General features: G+C 44.8%; 1 protein-coding gene across 3 annotated transcripts in view; it reads right to left on the reverse strand.

Moving 5' to 3' along the window:
* LOC139374995 (pleckstrin homology domain containing, family H (with MyTH4 domain) member 1) overlaps positions 1-22,135 on the reverse strand; it is a 67,663-nt gene extending 45,528 nt beyond the window's left edge. For all 3 annotated transcript variants that reach the window (XR_011627745.1, XM_071116322.1, XM_071116321.1), the window contains exons 1-2: positions 21,867-22,135; positions 6,802-7,017 (exon numbers count right to left, since the gene is read on the reverse strand). Coding sequence is in view for 2 of the 3 variants with exons in the window: in XM_071116322.1 (XP_070972423.1) it covers positions 6,802-6,954 (153 nt within the window). In the remaining variant the exon portion in view is untranslated. The remainder of the gene's footprint in view (positions 1-6,801; positions 7,018-21,866) is intronic.
* Between the last annotated feature and the right edge of the window lie 251 nt (positions 22,136-22,386).

A 22,386-nucleotide genomic window follows, 5' to 3' on the forward strand; every position in this document is an offset into this window, starting at 1 on the left:
CCTGAAAGAAATGTGAAAAATAAGAAATCTGTCAATTTCTCCTGACTCAGTTGAGTCTCATTTACTGTATCTGTTTCAATAGTAGGCCTACTATTAACCTACTTGCACAGTACAGCTTGGGTTGTTGGCCTGACTCTGAAAGACCTATATAGGATTTATTACTGTTTCTCATAAAAACTTTCACACAGGATGCTTTTCCTTTTTTTTTATTTAGCTAAATTGAAGGGTACCCACTTCTCTAGGCACCCCTCCACCACTGCCTCGGAGGCTTTGTCACTGAGGACAGGATGCACCAACAAAGGTGCAGTGACATCCAGTTGGTAAAACCTCATAAATGTGTGAGAGGTGGCCCAACATGCTGTATCGCAAATCTCTCGCAAAGAGATGCATTTGAACAGTGCCCAAGAGGTAGCCATACCTCTAGTGGAATGAGCCCTCAGGCTGTCCGGGGTCCATAAACAATTGGTATTATAAGACAATTATAATAGCCTCCACGGTCCAATGGAATAGCCGTTGACGAGAGAAGGGCCGACCCTTGTAGGGAGGTGCCCAAAAAACGAAGAGTTGGTCGCTCTTACGTAATGCTCTTGTTCTATCCAAGTAAGTGTGCAAAGCGTGTTGTGGACACAAACTGTAGAGACGATTTTCTCTTCCGTAGAAGAGAAGAGTGGCGGGTGGAAACCAAAAGCCAATTAAGTAACCCTTGGATAACCCCGGGAAAACTGTAGGCACGAATTGGGGACGGACAGTGCGTGCAGTTCACTCACTCGCTTTGCAGGTGTGCAATCAGCAAAGCAGTTTTAATAAGGGAGAGATATGTAAGTCCGCTCCCACATTCAGCACGCCTGAGACAAGTCGAGCGTAGTGAGAGCAGGTGTGCTCTGCTTCACAGAATAATATTGACAGCTTGTCTGTGTAGACGCAGAGAGCGAGTGCCACCCGGGCAGTTGATGCATGCCACCACAGTCGTATTGGATCTTTCTTTTTCTTTTATATTTTTCCTTATTATTTTGTCTTTTTTATTTTATTTACCCCTTTTCTCCCCAATTTCATGGTATTCAATTGGTAGTTAGTTACAGTCTTTTCCCATCGCTGCAACTCCCGTACGGACTCAGGAGAGGCGAAGGTCAAGAGCCGCGCGTCCTCCGAAACACAACCCAGCAAAGCCGCACTGCTTCTTGACACAATGCCTGCTTAACCTGGAAGCCAGCCGCACCAATGTGTCAGAGGAAACACCGTGCACCTGGCAGCCGTGTCAGCGTGCACCGCGCCCAGCCCGTCACAGGAGTCGCTAGATACTAACCGTAGGGGAGTGCCTGAATCAAAGATCGAGGGGCTTCTCCAATGTCGGACAGCCGAGAGATATTCTGTGGTCACCCTTAACTTTCTATTGAGGTGACGTGGTGTGCACAGATGTTGGGCAGATACCCAACGCTGGAGGTCTCTCATCCTCAGTAGTCTTAGTGGTACTACGGAGATGGTGGGCGCCATCAACCCCCAGCACTTTGAGATGCGTACTGAACGTGACCGAGTGCACCACTGTGGAACAGAGGAGAGAATCCAACGTGACACCTAGGTATTCTACTCTCTGTGTGGGCACCAAACAGCTCTTTTTTTTCTGGTTGATCTTGAACCGGAACTCGAAGAGGTGGGTTTTAAGGGAAACCGTGTCTCACACGGTTGGCTCCTGTGTCGGGGAGCAAAGCAAATAATCATCAATGTAGGCGAAGACTATTCGTCCCCTGATACTCGGGGGTGCTAGAGCTGTCCAACACACTTGCTGAACGTCCGTGGAGCGTGTGCTAGCCCGAAGGAGACAGAGAGATATTTATAGGCTGTGCCCGAAAGGAAAACCTGAGAAGCGTCCTGTGTGCTGGTAGAATGCTAATGTGAAAATAAGCGTCCTGTATGTCGACTGAAGTGAACCAGCTGCCTGGACGAACAGAGTGAGACAGCATGTTAAGCGTAAGCATACGGAACATGAGCTTCCTCCAGTTGTGTAAAGCAAAATAATTTAAAGTACTTCTCAAGTAGTTTTTTAGGTAATCTGCACTTTACATGACTATTTATATTCTTAACAACTTTTACTTTTACTCCACTACATTCCTAAAGAAAATAATGCACTTTTTACATTTTTTCTGACACCCAAAACTACTTGTTACATTTTGAACGATTGGGTTGGTCCGCGGTGAAAACCACTGTTACCCATCCTGCATCCCTAAATGGTTGCGTTGTTCGACTTTGGGCTGATATTCTCTCATGAACGTAATGCAGTGAGGCTAAACCGGTCGGTCTAGTTAACACAAACAAGTGAACGTAGAGAAAGAGGAGAAGGGTAAAAGCAAAAAAAAAAAAGAAGCTAAAAACCTAGCTAATTAGCACAATGCCAGCTGGAGAAAGCATGTGCTTTCTTTGTCTCTCAATGAACAAAGCGTCGCTCTTGACAGTCGAGCTGTGAAGCTAGGTCAGTCAGTCTACTCAACGCGCCACGAGGGAAAGTGGGTTGAACTAAATGAGAGAGGAGAGCTAGCATTTTTACAGTCTGGCTAGGTAGAAAGGCTAGTTTGGTGGTTTAGCTGGCCTTGCGGCAATGGTTGCTGCAACATTTTTCCATAAAACTGAGCAATTTTGATCAGCAGTGCCACCGAGTGGGCAATTTTTTGGAATCTTCCAATCAGAGAACAGATATTGGTCATGTGATGAGTCTGCCATTCTAAAATATTTTGGAAAACATGGCAGATGTTTTTGAGCTGAGTTGAGAGAAAATCAACTCCTGTTTTGGAGTGAATATGTTGGTCATTCACTTCTCAAATGTTTCCTCATTACAATATTTGATAATGATGCGTTAATATACTGTACATAATGTATTCAGTTCGTCATGTTTAACTGACAAAAATATCCAGGCTGGGGTGCATGCTAATCGATTAGCATGCTAACCTAAACTCATGCTAAGTCATTGGGACAAGCTGGCAAATTCATTAGCCTTTTTTGCATGTTTAAAGGTACAACACATAGGATTTTTGCTTTGGAATTTCTGAAAATGTTCAATATATATATATATATATATGAAGTGTCTGCAGTAATAGTGAAATGATAGTGTTTCACAGTATTGGGATATTTTCCTATTGATTTCTCCCGCCGGAGCAGCATCTGTCAAAATGGGAAAGCTGTTCTGACTTTGTGGTTGTGTTATCTAGTGGAAATCGCTCGGTCCTTTTCTGGTTGCAAAAATTCTATACTGTTTGCTCAATTTCAGTTTATGTGAGAAAACAAGCACTGATTAGTGTAGGGAATCATTGTAACATCTAAATGGCTGTGAAATATCTTTTCAAGTACAACAAAATATATATATATTTTTTTTTACAGCTGTTTGAAGCTGGTGGACCAAAACTAGAAAGTAAAACGTTAATGCACCATTCTGTAGGAATTCCTGCACCTGCAGGAACCCCTCTTCATACTTATAGTGGTCCATTTTTAAGCTAGGCCTCCAGTACACAGGCAGGGGCGGGGGCGGGGCCACGGGCGCTCCAGTACAGTAGGTGGTGGTATTGCCACATGCAGGAATGCCCCGAATTACGAGCCACAATCACAGGCTATTGAGAAAGAGAGCGAGAATAACCAGCGGTGGGGCGACTGGCAGGGAAGGACTCGCCGCTTTTGCCACTCAACCCGGTCTGTCTCCCTGACAGGAGTTGTGTGATTGGTTCCTCCTGCAGTGATCCGCCTATCAGGGAATCCCATAGTGAGACATCGAAACGAGTATTTGAAAGAGGACCTGGAAATGCAGCTAGCAGTAACACACATCTAAGAATACTCCCATGAACGTATGCCTGCATTCTACACCTTTTTTGCAGACCCTCAGAAAGCTGCTGCTGGTCTGTAGGTTAGCCATACCTGCAACTTATACTATATTGTCTTAATACCAGAGATAGAGAGAGAGAGAGAGAGAGAGCGCAGGCTGTTCTTCGCCAAACTCCAACATCCATCTACCTCGGTGTTTCAGCTGCAACTGACTACAGTATAATCATTAACCCAGTGATATGGCTGTTAATGGTTAGTGAGAGCCATTGTTACTGTTGATGGTTTAGTGAAAAGTTGGCTCAATCATTAAGTGGACATCCAGAGGTCAACATGTTACATGAGGAGAGATAGACAAAGGGAAGATGGGTGGGAGAGACAGAGAAAGAGTCCTTTCTCTCTAATCTTCCAGTCCAAAAGCTTATTTCAGGTTTCTTCCCAAAGTCCAGTGAGACCTAATTTGGTTGGAGAACACAGCTTCTAGTCTCCCTTGCACTATCCTCATCCTATGTTTTTAGGCTCCACACGTTTGGTTCCAGTACTATAAAATCAACAAACTAACCCAACAAATCATGTTTATATGTGCAGTGCACTCAGAGCCAGTAGCCTTTTGCCTTCTATAGACTTCCTCTCTGGGGTGACCATTGACCTGCATCACATGATAGAGCACGTCTCCACTTCTTAGGGCCATTAGGAAGACATTCATAGTTTCAAATTCATTCACATGAATTTCTTCCTAAGTCCACATGCCTAGTGTTTACTTACTGTAGCCAACCCATCACTAATAGAAAACAGCTCTTCTATAAAGAGCAAACGAGGCATCTTTTACACACACACACACACACACACACACACACACACACACACACACACACACACACACACACACACACAAAAGGCTGGTGGGTGGAGGTCTGTGTTGTTGCTGAGTGTGTTCTCTCTGGGGGGGGAGGGTGTTGAGTGCTAATCGGCCATGTTATTGCTGTTTGGAATGATTGCCTCACGCCCCTGCCACACATGCGCGACACCGACAGACAGACAGAACTCACAGACTGGTAACCGACCGTCTGACCCGGACCTGCCAAACAACACACAGTGATTAACACGCACGCACACACAGACACACACAGACACACACGCACACGCGCACACACACACACATACACACACACACACACACACACAGACACACACGCGCACACACACACACATACACACACACACACACACACACACACACATACACACACACACACACACACACACACATACACACACACACACACACACACACACATACACACACACACACACACACACACACACACACACACACAGAGAGTGAAGGTAGAGGGCTGATAGGTTGACAATAGACAGAAATGAAAACCCTACAGAGGCCACTGGGCAACAGAGAGACTTTATCATCTTATCATTAATCCTAAAGTTGCCCTGTAAACATCCGGCTGACTGACCTACAGCAGGAGGACAAGGGGTGAAACTTAAAATGACAGTCCTCCTTACCAAAACAATGCAAATATACTTGGTTTTATACTCCCTTATAGCTAGCAAGAAGCAGTCCCAGAGCAAAATGACTTTCAAAAGGTTGCTTAAGAACAACGTTACTCCGAACACTAAGCAAGTGAGCAAATAATAAATGATCTCTGCCTTTTTTGTTGCTCCAACAATGTTTTGCCTTGAATTAGTCTTTTTGGAAGTTTTTCTTGGTTATCCCTTTTTTTATATACTCTGAACATTATTTGAATATTTTGAAACAAGCAAGGAAAATGTTTGTTTCATGTTACAATTAAAAATGTGAAGAACTATCCCTCGTAAATGTTGCTATACTGTTCCTGGAAGGATTTTTATAAGGAACTTTCTCAGAACACTTACGCAGGAGGTTGGTGGCACCTTCATTGGGGAGGACGGGCTCGTGGTAATGGCTGGAGCGGAGTCAGTGGAATGGTATCAAATACATGGTTTCCATGCGTTTAATGCCATTTCATTTGTTCCGTTCAAGCCGTTCTTATGAGCCGTCCTCCCCTCAGCAGCCCCCCTGATACCCACACACACACACACACACACACACACACACACACACACACACACACACACACACACACACACACACACACACACACACACAGCACAAACCACACACACACACACAGCACAAACCACACACACACACACACACACACACACACACAGCACAAACCACACACACACACACACACACCTGTATTTTCCCTCAGGCACTCATTCACACAAGTTTACTTGCTTTCATGCAGGGCTGTTTGGAACAGACAAGGAACAGATAGTTAACCATTTGTTGCAACACAGAGGTCAATGCAGCATGACAGAGTCTAGAGGACGACAAAAGCACCAAAGGGAGAGACAGAGGGATAGGAGGAGGGAGGTTGTAGGTGTTCATTCACAGGTAGTCTTTTGTGTCAGTGTGGCAAGTGGCCAAGGAGGAATACTCAAAGAAAATGTTCTTGAACCAGCCGGTTCTACTAAATCAACACAAATGATCATCATCATAGCATAACCAGATCCCACACGGTCTGTGTCTGTTGGCTGTATAATGGTAAACAAACAGTGCATTTTGGACATAGTACAGTTCATTCATGCACAACGAATCAATGTCAGGTTAAAACACACACTGGCAAGGCTGCCCCGCGGGTGGGAAACATAATCCGGTACTTTATGTTATGTGATGACAAAATCATGTAGATTTGGGTACAACTGTTTGTTCTTTTCCATCAGACCAGCATTTCTTTATCCTGGTCTTGTGGACTCAAATACAGCTGAGTGCACCGTTTGTTTTTGCCCTAGCACTACACAGCTGATTCTACTAATCAAAGGTTTGATGATGTGTTGATTAGTCGAATCAGGTCTAGTGCTAGGGCAAAAACAAAATGGGCACCTATTTTGGCCAGGATAAAGAAACACGGCACGTGATGGTGGATACACTACATTACCCATGATGCCCCCCTCTCTCACCTTCTCAGCCAGCAGCTCTCGGATCTTCCCCGCCTGCAGACGGAACCTGAGCAGCTGCATCTCCAAGGCAACGCAATGCTTCTGCCAATCCACGCTGCCGGCTCCTCCTACAGAGCCTGCTCCCGCCCCACCACTCTCCAATACGTCCGCCATCTTGACCGCTGACCGACAGACGGACAGAACTCGCAGACTGGTAGCCGACCGACTGACCCGGACCTGCCAAACAACACACAGTGATTAACACAAACACACACACACACACACATACACACACACACTACCCTGGTCAGCTCAATACACGACATTACAAATGCATATTAAACAGTATTAAGCAGACACAACACATAACACCACGTCTCTCACACAAAGAGATGGAATGATGAGATGGAATCCACAGGAATGGATGAGCAGATAGCTACAGATGGAGCTTCTTAATAATACTGCAGGACTAGTGTTGGGGGTACAGCCAGATCACCCGTGGTACAAGTCAGTATTCGACGTCCATCCATGTCTGAGGACATTGGGAGATGATGTGGAAACCAGACACTTGGGGCAACAGTGAGTGCTGTTACTTTCAAGCAGGTTTTGCTAGGGTTTTGTGGCCAGGGATGGTGGATGGGTGTGTAAGCATCTGCTTCTGTTTCCAAAGGTTGCATGTTCAAATCCAGCGATAGAAAGTTGTTTTTAATATTTTTGTTTTAAGCCTATCCCAAACCGTAACCCTTACCGTAACCATTCAGAGTTAATGCCTAAACTTAACCTTAAACACTTCGAAATTTGGCATTTGGAACAACTTCTACATTTTACGTTTGACAAACATGAATGAACTTCTAATTCTGACGTGAGCCTGTGAGAGATTGTTGGGGGGGGGTAACGACTTACAAAAGTTACGACTGTGGGTGATTTGAGCTGGATCCTGCTGGATCATGATCTAGCACCTCTCGGCTTCGTTCTTGAACCTATTTGCCAGGATTCGGTACCGCTTGTGGCATGAACAATTTTTTTCACCGAGAGGTGAAAATTTGAATAAAAGCGACAAGAGTTCAGTCAAGTTGACTACTCTGTAATTCTAATGCCCCCTAAAAAAACTGTAGATGTTTTTGAAAATGTAGATTTTCAGCCCGTTCCTGATATTGCTAGAATTGATTTGGGTTGGTCGGCCCGGGTTTATGGTTTGCACAACATTGTAGCCTAGAGACCAATGTGTGGCCCATTGCTGCGGTGAGAGAGAGAAGCATGCATAGTCGCAGAACTAGAATGAGATTAACTTTCTATTATCTCTCTCCCTCTCTCTGTTCTGATAGACATGAGCCTGCAACTACCATCTCTCTATAGAATCAGAGCTGTGGGAAGGGTACTGCAGCACCACTGATAAATTGAAATACATTTGCCAAATTTATAGAATTACTGCTGTCTGTTCAGAAAGAAATGTAATAATTCAGAATACTACACCGGGAGTAGGCCTATAATTTAGCCACGGAAGATCAATTGTTTTTGTTGTTGTTGTTGTTTATTGCCTAGCTGTGGATTGTGTGTATCCCAATCAGAATGGCGGAAAATCTGTCAGTGAACAGTTGGGCTGGGCAATATGGCCAAAATATCATATCATGGTATGATTTTGACAGTATGACAGTATTTGACAGTATTTTATGTTTTTGATTAATAAAAGTTCTAAATTTGCTTTATGAGTAGAGTGTGACCCTAGGGTGGAAACACATATATTCTAAATGATTTCAATGGGTCCTTCTCCATTCTGATTGGTTTATACTGTTCAATTCAACTTCAACCTAAAATAATTTCCTGCATTTCCACCAATTTCTGCATTTCCTGCACTCATTTGAGATCATTTCTACACTGCCACGATATGGGCAAAAATACTAGGCCTTATTTTTAACCAAATGTTGCAATTGCGATTTGAACTTTTGGAATCGTGGAAATAGAATGTTTATTATAATTCTATAGTTATAATATAACTAACAGTGGGCACTTTGAATATAGTGCTGTTTGACATGACAACGAATGAAAATGCCATGGACGAGTTATTGTGACAGGGTAGGAACCAAGGTGATGATCAGTGTTTGAGTGGACCCTATAATCTTTGGCTATATTAAATCTTCATTCATATAGCCAACATATTCATGCTTTGCCTATTGCTCTTTGATTTAGAAAATACTGTTGCACAAACATGCTAGCCAGCTAACTAGCGATTAGCATTAGTGGCTAACACGATTTAGCTTAACTTGCAAAGAAAATACAAACTAGCTGTTTGCAGATGTAAAATACACAAACTAATAATGTAATTATAGAACGCCTGTGGATTTATATTAAGATCAAAGTAGAAACAGCACCGGTGTCATCAACATTGTTGCATGTGCTGCATTGACCATGCAGACTGAACACAAGTGTCTCGTTGTCAAGCAACAACAAACACGCTCCTTGAGTGACGGGGGCGGGGTTAGGTCTGTGTGGAAAGCCGCATGGAGAAAGAGAGAGCGGAGAGGGGTGGCTCAAGTAGCGGTGTAAACTATAAAAATGGACGTTAAACACGGCGCATTATATTTAACCAACCAAACATTAAAATGCCATTGTAGAAGGTAAAGTAAAAACCCAAACCGGTCCGTGCATAAATACCGGTTGTTTCAATATGCTTTGTGTTGTGGTCACGACAGACAAAGATAGATAGTTAAGCAAACTTTACTAGGCATGTTGTCAACCAGCACATGAATGAAGTAAGTAACACCTGGTTTCCGTTTCCTGTGTAACATCAATATGAGTAACATCAATATTGCTACATGTTCTCTTTTTTTTCTTTTTTTACAACAAGGGGAGACTCCACCTAACTTTGGATTGTAAGTCCATGTCTGCAATAAACTGGAATGTGAACTGAATGTTTGTTTACTGTCTCTGACTGTCTATTAATTATTATCATTTTTTACCTTCACACAAATTATTTCAGGTGTACAGGTCTTCGGATGGCCCTACCAGACCTTGCGTGGGGAGTGTTGATTACATCAGGAGGTGCTTGACCTGAGATGTTTGGATCTTCTTGTTGAGGTGCAGCGTTCACCTCTAGGTTGTGTTTAGCACCCTGCTGGGCGTAAGCTGGTGCTCCATTTACTGCCTCTGTGCCAGGCTCCTCAACAGTAGGGAAATCCTCCTCTATTTCTCTGCTCTTCCTCAGGTGACGCCTGTTCGTCCTGAAGACTTGTTCTGTCTTCACCTTGTAGGACCTTTGCCACCGCTGTTTCTGTCCTGTGAGTGGCTGAACTCTCACCCTGTCATCTCGTTGCAGCTCTGTGAGATCCTTAGCAGAGGTGTCGTAGTTCTTTGCCGGTTTCTGTTGTCTGTCTTTGAACTTCTCCAGCTGACAGTTTGCCTCTGTTGGCTTGTTCTGTGAGGTCAGGGTCTCAGCCAGCACCACATGTTTTCCCGGAATGTATCGGAGACTGACCTCGTAGTTTTGGAGCCTAATGAGCATGAGTTGTAGTCTTTTTGGTGCGCTGTGGAGAGGCTTTGTCATGATGCTCTCTAGACGTCTTGTGATCTGACTGCACTTCCACAGTTCGTCCATGTGTGAACTGGTGGAACCTCTTCATGCCAAACACCACTGCAAGCAGCTCCTTCTCTATCTGTGCATACCCTTTTTCAGTCTCTGTCAGGGCTCTGCAAACAGCTCCTTCTCTATCTGTGCATACCCTTTTTCAGTCTCTGTCAGGGCTCTGCAAGCAGCTCCTTCTCTATCTGTGCATACCCTTTATCAGTCTCTGTCAGGGCTCTGCAAGCAGCTCCTTCTCTATCTGTGCATACCCTTTTTCAGTCTGTCAGGGCTCTGCAGGCGTATGCTATTGGTTGTAGCTGCTCTGTTGGATTGTAGTATTTCAGCACAGGGGTCTGTGCAATGGTATCCCTGATTTTATTGAAAGCTTGCTCATGTCTCTCTGACCACTCCCACAGTCCTTGAGTGTTAGCTGTCGCAGTGGCTCGCAGAGCTCCGTGGCATGGCTGCAGAACTTGGCTAGGTAATTTACCATGCCCAGGAAGCGCTGCATCCCCTGCACATCTGTAGGCCTAGGCATCTGTTTGATGGCTGTCACTTTTCCTGGGTCCACTTTCAACTCCTCCGATGTTAGCAGGTGGCCAATGTAGGGCACTTCCTTCAGCCTGAGCTGCAGCTTCTCCGGATTCAGCTTGATATTGAGCTTCCTGCATCTGTCCAGGAGCGTTTTCAGGTTTTTGTCATGGTCCAGAGTCGCCTCTTCATCGTTGTCTCCTTGTCCCACAATCAGGATGTCGTCTGCAGTGATTTTGACTCCTGAAAGATCTCTGGTGCTGGACTGATTCCCATTGGCAGGCGCAGCCACCTGTCGCGTCCCATGGGAGCAGAGAACGTGGTGAGATAGCTGGATTCCTCCTCCAGTTCTACATGCTAAAATCCGTTTTTCTTTACATGACAAACAGAGAACACGCGTGCCCTGTTCAGATCTGGCAGCACGTCTTCAATAGTGAGAAGTGGGTAATGGCTCCCCTTGAGCGCCTTGTTGAGAGGTTTCGGATCAATACACACTCTTAGGTTTCTAGACGGTTTCTTCACTTACAATCAGGCTGCTAATCCAATCTGTGCTTTTTTCAACTGCTTTAATCATCCTTCTTTTCTCTAGACCACTGAGCTCCTCTTTGAGTGGTTTATACAGTGCTACTGGCACTCTTCTCTTTGACAGCTGGACGGGCTCCACTCGCTCATCCACTTCCAGCTTCAGTTTGCCGGGTTAGCATCCATCTCCCTGGAATACATTAGAGTAGTCCTGTTTAATTGGCTCTCTAGTCCAGGATCCTGTTATTTTCTCGGTGGCCAGGATGTTGTGATGCTGCACAGTAATCAACTCCATTGCCTGAATAGCCTTACTGCCTAGAATGGGCCTGTGCACATTCTTGTTGACTACGATGAACTCCACTCGGTAGGTTTTCTTATTGCGTGTATTGATCGCTTTAAGTGTGCACTTCCCCAGTGGTGTCAGAGTACACTTGCTGTACATCACCAATACCCGACTGCAGGGCTCTAGGTGACTGGCTTTTATGAGGTTTGCAGGGCCAACATTACAACTAGCACCACAATCTAGCTGAAATCTGACTGACTTTTTGTTGACCAGCATGGTTGCAAAGAGAGCTGCATTGGGGTCTGTGGTTTTCTCCTGCACCACGTTGATGCTCTCTGACTTTGGCCCTAGTGTGATGCACAGAACATCCTCACCGCTCTCTGAGTCAGCATCAGCTGACTCAGAGGCCCTGTACATTTCTGACTTAAGATCTCCGTCTGGGCAGTCCTGCAGCTCTTCCAATCTGTATGCATTTCTCTAAACTGAGATCAGTCTCTCTGAGTAAGAGCTCTCTTAAGTGTGGGTCACACGTGCCACACTCAATCCTGTCCCTGATAAGAGAGTCTGTGATTACTCCAACGTTGCAGGTGGCCACTAGAGTTCTCAATTCAGTGAGATACTTGTCTAAACTCTGATCTTGGCCCTGACTTCGCATGAAAAAATTATCTCTCTCAATTGTTTCATGTTTCGTGGGATCACAAACTGCATCCAGTAATGCAATTACTTCCTCAACAGAGAGATTGTCTTTTGTAATGCCCACACATAGGGTCTCACAAATCTCTCTGCCTTTTCCCCCAATGAGATAATACAGTAGCTTCCCTTTGTAGTCCTCAGGTTTTTCTCTCATTGTAAGAGCCGTGTACAAATTGAATTCCTCTTTCCAACTTTTCCAGGTCAGTGCTAAATTACAATCATCAGTCTATTTTTCCCAGAGGTTTCAGTGCAGTTTCCAATGGTGATTTACTGGTAGAATGGAACGTTGGCTACTCACGAATCGGCTTGTGTCCAATAGCCAGCTAGCTTTTAGCACGGAGTCTCTCACGATAGCCAGCTAACGTAGACGTTCGGCACGATGACTAGCCTGTAAACGCGGCACTTTTTCAAACTGCCGCCTGGGATGTATCCTTCATTTACATCGATGAGATCCAGGTTCTTTCGAGTACCGCTGCCACCATGTTTCAATATGCTTTGTGTTGTGGTCATGACAGACACAGATAGATAGTTAAGCAAACTTTACTAGGCATGTTGTCAACCAGCACATGAATGAAGTAAGTAACAACTGGTTTCCGTTTCCTGTGTAACATCAATATTGCTACACCAGTATATAGTCAAATACGGTATGTCGCCCAACCCTAGTGAACAGCATGCAGCCAAAACAGGCCTTCACAATATTTCAAATACAATCGCGGGAAGAAAAAAAACAGGTTGGAAAGCAAATAGCTCCCCTGTTGTTCTATATTCAATCTAATCTGTCTGTTCCAAAATATCCTATCAACTTCCAAATAGGCATATTGAGCCAACAGCATTGTTTAACAAGAGAGAGAGAGAGGTTTTTGGCACGAGCACATCGTCATCTCTGGTGCGTGAGCTGCGCATCATTGGGTGAGTTAGTAAGTAGTCTATCTTAGGTATGTGTGTGTGTGCGGCTCGCCTTGCTCCCTCAAACAGTCCGATTTTTTTCATGAAAGTAACGCAAAGTAATAGAACTAGTAATGTAGCGTGTTACTTTCCACACAAAGTAATGTTTTAATGTCACGCATTAACTAGAAATATGTAATATGTTACTTTCAAGTAACTAATCACAACACTGAACAGGACATTATTATTATGTGGATTATAATGAATGGACATTCAAGTAAATAAATGATTTGTTAGAGTAAATCCAGTCTGACATTTTAAAGTGGATATTACAAACTTTAGAAGCCTTTTTAAACCTTGAATACAATACAAGCTTGCATTTCCTTTCTGTTCAGAAAAATCCCTGCAACAATAGGATGATCAAATTAAGATACAGCATCTTTTGCTAATCAAAATCATGTGAAACCCCTCTGGAGATCTTATGGAAATAGTTTCACCTTACAACTCATCCTCACTTCACTTCCTGTGACTCAGTGGGGCAATGTGAGAAAAGCAAACAACCTCTCAGCGATGACTTCATTATGACAGTTAAATAAAAGCTTCCTCTTTGAACCTCAAACTGTCTTTAGCTCTACACACAGCAGGCCCAGGCCGTGCTTTTTAACTAAATGACCTAATGCCTCCTAACCCAGTCCCTGTGCCCCACCCCCAGTGTCAGTCCCACACCAAGATCTCCATAGCTTTAGTATATTTTCTGCCAAGGCCTAGCGCAGCCTGGCCATGCAATGCCTGTATTCCACCCCCACTCCCAGCCCCCAGCTCTCCCCAGCCCAGCCAGACCAAGGCAATCCCTTCTTAATTACAGGGCAGGAGTGAAACGGGATCCAGGCCGGTACAATAGTGTTTCTACAAGCATGTCACCTGTGCAACTAAAGGTGAAAAAACTCTAGATCAACTTTACTCCACACACATACAAAGCTCTCCCTCCATTTGGTAAATCTGACCATAACTCTATCCTGCTTATTCCTGCTTACAAACAAAAACTCAAACAGGAAGCAACAGCACTCAATATGAAAGTGGTCTGATGAAGCGGATGCTGAGCTACAGGACTGTTTCGCTAGCACAGACTGGAATATGTTCCGGGCTTCATCCGATGGCATTGAGGAGTTTACCAGATCAGTCTCCGGCGACGTTCTCTCCACATTGACCCTATGTACATATCCCAACCAGAAGTCATGGATTACAGGCAACCTCCCCACTCAGCTCAAGGCTAGAGCTGCCGCTTTCAAGGAGCGGGACACTAATCCGGAAACTTGTTATTAAGAAATCCCGTTATGCCAAGGCAACCTGTCTAAATGACTATCGCCCCGTAGCACTCACGTCTGTAGCCATGAAAGGCTTTGAAAGGCTGGTCATGGCTCACATCAACACCATCATCCCAGACACCCTGGACCCACTCCAATTCGCATGCCGCCCCAAAAGGTCCCCAGATGACCTAGTCTCTAATCCACACTGCCCTTTTCCCACCTGGACAAAAGGAACACCTACGTGAGAATGCTGTTCATCGACTAGAGCTCAGCGTTCAACATACATATCCACCTCGACTGCGTCGTACCCCTGCACATCAACTCGGCACTGATACCCCGTGTATACAGCCAAGTTATCATTGTGTACTCATTGTGTACTCATTGTGTACTCACTCATTCCTTGTGTTATTATTTAGCCCTATTTATTTGTTTGACTATTTTGCTATTTTCTTCTCTCCGCATTGTCGGGAAGGGCTCGTAAGTAAGCATTTCACTGTTAGTCCACACCTGTTGTTTGTGAAGCATGTGACAAATACAATGATTTGACTAGTTCTCCTTTTTTTCTATGGCTAGACGGACACTCTAGCATGTTTATTCGTAAAGGCTCAAGCGGGAATTCAATGGGGGAAAAGTTGATTATAGTAATGACAACAAAGTGTTGAATGTGTAACTCATAAAGACAGACTCAGACAGACAGACGGACAGATGAGAAGCCATCCAGTCAGCCAGCCAGAGAGCCAGACAAACAGATAGACAACCAGCCACTTAGCTAACCAGCCTGCCGGCCAGACAAACAGATGGCTGCTGAAACTGAGCCAGTTCTCTCTGTACTCTCTGCAATTAGCCTGCTCATAAGTGTAGGGTTAGCACCGGCTAGCAGGCTAATTACAGAAGCCATATATCCAGAGGTTCCTCTGGCCCACCACAAGGCCTAGACCCTGGTTGAGTGCTGGATGGATCTCTCTGGAGGTTTAGAAGAACCAGCCAGGCAAAGGGAAACACGGTGTGTAAGGGAGGAGAGGTCAGCAGGAGTGAAAGCAGACAGCCATGCTAGACCCTGCCAGCCTAGCATAGAGCTGGCCTGCTACGGTAGGCCCAGCTAGCTATGGCCAAACCAGGCCAACCCTGGTATGGTAGGCCCTGCTAGTCCATTCAGGCTAGACCAGACCAGGCCAAAACATCCCTGCTATGGTAAGCCCAGGCCAGGCCACCTCCACCAGTACGCTAGCTAATGGGTGCAAACAAACCATTTGCTGGTTAAACACTTTCAGCACGACCATGCTAATTCTCCATGGAACAATTCAGTTCCTTTAGCACTGCATGCTTGTTTAACATAGGGGGGAGAGAGTGGGCCAGGGTTGGTCCCCTCTCCTCTCCTCTTGCTGCAAGGAGCCTGGGCTGGGGCCTTCCCTCCCTGGGCCTTCCGTCCCTGGGCCTTCCCTTTCTGGGCGTTCCCTCCCTGGGTGTTCCCTCCCTGAGCCTTCCCTCCCTGGGCCTTCCCTCCCTTGGTCCCTGTCTAGGCCTTCTGTGGGTCTTCCTTCCTCTGCTCCCTTCTTCTCCAGCTGGGAGACCTTGAAACACCTACTGAGTTGAGAAAACACTAGTTGTCTGGGGGATACTGGACTGAAACCCTGCTGCAAGCAGTTCGCTGGAACCAAGATATACACTACCATTCAAAAGTTTGGGTTCCCTTAGAAATGTCCTTGTTTTTGAAAGAAAAGCACATTTTTTGTCAATTAAAATGACATCAAATTGATCTGAAATACAGTGTAGACATTGTTAATGTTGTAAATGACTATTGTAGCTGGAAACGTCTGATTTCTAATGGAATATCTACATAGGCGTACAGAGGCCCATTTTCAGCAACCATCACTGTGTTCCAATGGCACGTTGTGTTAGCTAATCCAAGTTTATCATTTTAAAAAGGCTAATTGATCATTAGAAAACCCTTTTGCAATTATGTTAGCACAGCTGAAAACTGTGGGCTGATTAAAGAAGCCTTCTAGTCAGAGTTGCAAAGAAAAGGCCATATCTCAGACTGGCCAATAAAAATATAAGATTAGGATGGGCAAAAGAACACTGGACAGAGGAACTCTGCCTAGAAGGCCAGCATCCCGGAGTCGCCTCTTCATTGTTGACGTTGAGACTGGTGTTTTGCGGGTACTATTTAATGAAGCTGCCATTTGAGGACTTGTGAGGCATCTGTTTCCCAACTAGACACTCTAATGTACTTGTCCTCTTGCTCAGTTGTGCACCGGGGCCTACCACTCCTCTTTCTATTCTGGTTAGAGCCAGTTTGCGCTGTTCTGTGAAGGGAGTAGTACACATCGTTGTATGAGATCTTCAGTTTCTTGCCAATTTCTCGCATGGAATAGCCTTTATTTCTCAGAACAAGAATAGACTGACGAGTTTCAGAAGAAAGTTATTTGTTTCTGGCCATTTTGAGCCTGTAATTGAACCCACAAATGTTGATGCTCCAGACACTCAACTAGTCTAAAGAAGGCTAGTTTTATTGCTTCTTTCATCAGAACAACAATTTTCAGCTGTGCTAACATAATTGCAAAAGGGTTTTCTAATGATCAATTAGCCTTTTAAAATGATAAACTTGGATTAGCTAACACAGGAGTGATGTTTGCTGATAATGGGCCTCTGTACGCCTATTTCCAGCTACAATAGTCATTTACAACAAGGAACAATGTCAACACTGCATTTCTGACCAATTTGATGTTATTTTAATGGACAAAGAAATGTGCTTTTCTTTTCAAAAACAAGGACATTTCTAAGTGACCCCCTTTGTACGGCAGTGTACATGTAATCTACATATGAGCTACACTGACTCAGTAACGCTGAAAACGTCTGGCTCCATGACAATGGCTATTGACTGAAATGTTTGGCAATAATCTGAGCATGATGAGCTATGTGCAAAAATTGACGTGGCTAACTCACTGCTTAAACATTTTGGACAATGTGTGTGTGTGTGTGTGTGTGTGTTGGGTCGGAGAGCGTGTGTTGGTCTCTAATGCATAGAGAGCTCGCTAGTTGATCACATACTCAACCACTACCTCTTCAATTAGCAACCATTTCAAACACACACTCCCCAGCCAGCCATAACTCTTCAACACTGGTAAGCACATGCACACACACACCCGCACATGCACACCCACACCCACACCCACACCCACACCCACACCCACACTCACACTCACACCCACACCCACACCCACTCTCTCTCTCTCTCTCTCTCACTGTCACACACACACACTCACACACACACCCACTCTCTCTCTCCCTCTCTCACTGTCACACACACACACTTACAAACACACCCACACCCACTCTCTCTCTCCCTCTCTCTCTCTCACTGTCACACACAAACACACACACACACACACACACACACATGCATACACAGTGCTGAGCATGCAGCTGGGGTGATGTAATAGATTAGGTGATTGGACCGAGGATGGGATGATATCATCCCAGTAGACATTTCAAATCCCCACTGTCTTTTAACCAGAATGACCAAGTGTCTAAATTTGTGTGTGTGTGTGTGCATGTAATAGAGAAAAAGAGACAGAAAACAACACAAGGAGAGAGTTATGTTTATAGATGTGGAGTGGTCAGGGACAGGTTACATTACATAGATATATCCAGTATGGTCTTCCTGTCTGGTTCACATAACTATCTAGGACAGAGCCCCCCCCCCCCCTCCCACACACACACACACACACATACACTCTTGTTTAAAACTATGACTCAGTGTTTTGGTCTCAGTGCCTCACTTTACCACCAAAGTAGCTACAGTATTCCATTTAGATTAGCAAGCAGAAAGGAAAGATTACACATACGCACACACCTTTTATGGGGTTTCCTTACTTTGTTTTTGAGTGTGTTCTTAAAAAGGAGGTTTGTTATTGGAAACAAAATAAACACTAAACTATGGAGATTTAAATTACCAGCCTTTTACTCTAGACGTCTAAACAGAAGCGTGCAACTTTACGGTGAAGTGAACATGGTATTAGAGGTCGACCGATTAATCGGAATGGCTGATTAATTAGGGCCGATTTCAAGTTTTCATAACAATTTGAAATCTGTATTTTTGGACACCGATTTGCTGATTTTTAAATTGTATTAATATTCTCTTTTTTATACCTTTATTTAACTAGGCAAGCCAGTTAAGAACACATTCTTATTTTCAATGACGGCCTAGGAACAGTGGGTTAACTGCCTTGTTCAGGGGCAGAACGACAGATTTTCACCTTGCCAGCTCGGGGGATCCAATCTTGCAACCTTACAGTTAACAAGTCCAACGCAATAACGACCTGCCTCTCTCTCGTTGCACTCCACAAGCCTGTTACGCAAATGCAGTAAGCCAAGGTAAGTTGCTAGCTAGCATTAAACGTATCTTATAAAAAACAATCAATCATAATCACTAGTTAACTACACTTGGTTTATGATATTACTAGATATTATCTAGCGTGTCCTGTGTTGCATATAATGAGGCTGGTGTAACCGAAGTGAAATGGCTAGCTAGTTAGCGCGCGCTAATAGCGTTTCAAACGTCACTCGCTCTGAGCCTTCTAGTAGTTGTTTCCCTTGCTCTGCATGGGTAACGCTGCTTCCCTATAAGAACATCCAATAGTCAAAGGTTAATGAAATACAAATGGTATAGAGGGAAATATTCCTATAATTCCTATAATAACTACAACCTAAAACTTCTTATCTGGGAATATTGAAGACCCATGTTAAAAGGAACCACCAGCTTTCATATGTTCTCATGTTCTGAGCAAGGAACTGAAACGTTAGCTTTCTTACATGGCACATATTGCCCTTTTACTTTCTTCTCCAACACTTTGTTTTTTCATTATTTAAACCAAATTGAACATGTTTCATTATTTACTTGAGGCTAAATTGATTTGATTGATGTATTATATTAAGTTAAAATAAGTGTTCATTCAGTATTGTTGTAATTGCCATTATTACAAATAAATAAATAAGAATTGGCCGATTAATCGGTATCGGCTTTTTTGGTCCTCCAATAATCGGTATCAGTATCAGCGTTGAAAAATCATAATCGGTCGACCTCTACATGGCATACTGTCCAAACCCCAACTTTAGTGGTTTTATGAATACAGCTTTATACACATTATGCAGCTCAAGGGTCTGTAACAGCTGTACATTCAAAGACTGGCATGTTCAGGGGCACCTAAGAGCCAATGTAGGACCCCCCCTTTCTTCCTATCCCCTCTTCTCGTCCCCTCTTCTGTCCTCCTCTCCTCCCCTCTTCTCTTCTCCTCTCCTCCCCTCTCTCCTCCTCCTCTTCTCTCTCCTCCTCTCCTCTCTTCTATTCCCCTCCTCTCCTCTCCTCCTTCTCTCCTCTCCACCTTTCTCCTCATCTCCGCTCCTCTCCTCCTTTTCTCTCCTCCCCTCCTCTCCTCTCTTCTCCTCCCCTCTCCTCTTCTCATATCCTTTCCACTTCTCATCTCCTCCTTCTCTCCTCTCCACCTCTCTCCACTCCTCTTCTCTCCTCTCCACTCCACCCCCCATCTCCTTCCTGTCCTTTCTATTATCCACTCCTCCTTTCCTCCTCCACTCCACTCCTCCTTCCCTCCTCCACTCCACTCCTCCTTCCCTCCTCCACTCCACTCCTCCTTCCCTCCTCCACTCCACTCCTCCTTCCCTCTCCACTCCACCTCTCATCTCCTCCCTCCTTTCTTCTATCCCCCCCCTCTTTCCTCCTCCTCTACTTTCCTCCTTCTCTCTCCTCTCCTCCTTATCTTCTCTCTTCTCCGCCTCTCCTCCTCTTTTCTCTCTTCTCCTTCCCTCTCCTCACTACCTCTCCCCTTGTCCTTCTCTCCTCCTCTAGTCCTCCTCCTCTCCACCTCTCCTGCCCTCCTCCTCTCCTTCCCTCTTCTCACTACCTCTCCCCTTGTCCTTCTCTCCTCCTCTATTCCTCCTCCTCTCTACCTCTACTGCCCTCCTCCTCTCCTGCCCACTCCTCATTCTCTCCTCTCCACCTCTCTCTCCTCTACCCCTCTCTCCTTGCCCCCTCTTCTCCCTCCCTACCTCTATAGGAAGCTGAGTGTGCAAGCAGGGTAGTCTAATGACAGGCTCTCTGTAAACTGACCACACTCATTATCAGTCTCTGCCGTAAATACAGACCAGGGCATTGCTGTCCCATAGCGGAAAACACACACACACACACACACAATCCTGTCTCCCCTCAACAATGCATGACTAACTACAGGAGAGGAGGGAGCAGGACTGTGCTGTGGGGAAAACGTTGCAGCAGTGTAAACATAATCCCCAGCTCGGACATACAGTAGGGTAGAGGCATATAGCAGCGCATGCCTTGACACAGGTCCTCGAACAAAAGCTCAACACGGGGAACTAGGTGTGGAGTCTGAACTGGCCTAAGAAGTGCACATCTGCCATGCTTGGGATTCTGTCTGTACCGACTGTGGCCTACATATTTACAGTTAGAAAGAAAAGGAGGTAAGAGATGAAATACCGTCATGGTTAATACCCATGTCATAAATAAGATTATGATTTATCACTCCGATCAAATAGATGCTACTGTGCTGTACATACCACATGATCCAATTCTGATGGGGGAAAAAGCCAACACCCAACCGAATGCATTTAGTGTGGAAGTGGCAGTACAGGACAGATGGTAGGCCACTGTCCCTGCTGCCCTTGGATAACACCTGGGCTGTTTAGGTATACATGTATTAATTAGTATGACCATTATTATGGATGTGAATGTGATACACAGACAGTTGGCTAGCTGGCGAGAGATACACACCAAAACACTCCACAACACAAACACGCAAACATGCATGCGCCCACACACACACACACACACACACACACACACACACACACACACACACAAACTACAAAAGTTTGTATGTTTATTGCATAAAAAATCATCTTCTGTATATCATCTTCTTGCATGCCAAGAGGATGACGTCAAAGTTACATTGCTGGTGTGATATTGTCCAAGAATGGTCACAAGCAACGCACAGGTGTGCCACACACACACACACACACTGGACTATAAACCACCATGAAAACGTCTATAGCAAAATATCAATGTTCAATCCTAAACTCGTGTTGCATTTCTCTTCTAACGATGTAAAACGAATAGTAAGACTACAATAGCGCAGACTCGTAATAACTACTGTAGGTCCCTGTCAGAGAGCATAAATCAAAGCGGATGAGCAGTATGCTACAATCGGAAATAGACAACAATTTACGCGTTGCTGCTTCTAGCGGACCTATTTCTAACACCAGTACCTCTCACCTTGTGACTTTGTAGTCCTGCAGTCAGTCCGCTCCCTCTCGCTCTCTCTTGCTTCACGTAGCCTAGTAAACTCGCCCTGGTAAATCACATCACGCTGCAATTAACACTCACTCCCTGACTGTATTCCTAGCCTACTTCTTCCTCTTCTTTCAACGTTTCATGCTGTAGTATCGTCCGGTATAACCCCGGTTGTCCGCGTCTCTCATGCACGTAGAGAGACTGAGAGAGTTCAGGGGACTGTGTCACCGTGCCGTGGATCCCGATTCTCCAGTCCCTAAATGCATCCCATATTCCTTTAAAGGGCCAAATGCAGGATCAGATTTCGCAGGGAGTCAAGCCCACTTGTGCCAGGAACTATGGTAGGAACTGCACAGGATATTGCATCAGAGCTCAACGCTGATTTTATTTGAGAATTGATTGTGTTGTAAGTGGTAGAAAGCTTATTACTATAGTATAAACAGAATATGAGAGGATGATCCGTTTTTCCGTTTTTTCTCAATAAATCGAACGAATTGGGAGC

Source organism: Oncorhynchus clarkii, chromosome 19, assembly GCF_045791955.1.
Source record: "Oncorhynchus clarkii lewisi isolate Uvic-CL-2024 chromosome 19, UVic_Ocla_1.0, whole genome shotgun sequence".
Taxonomy (NCBI): Eukaryota; Metazoa; Chordata; class Actinopteri; order Salmoniformes; family Salmonidae; genus Oncorhynchus; species Oncorhynchus clarkii.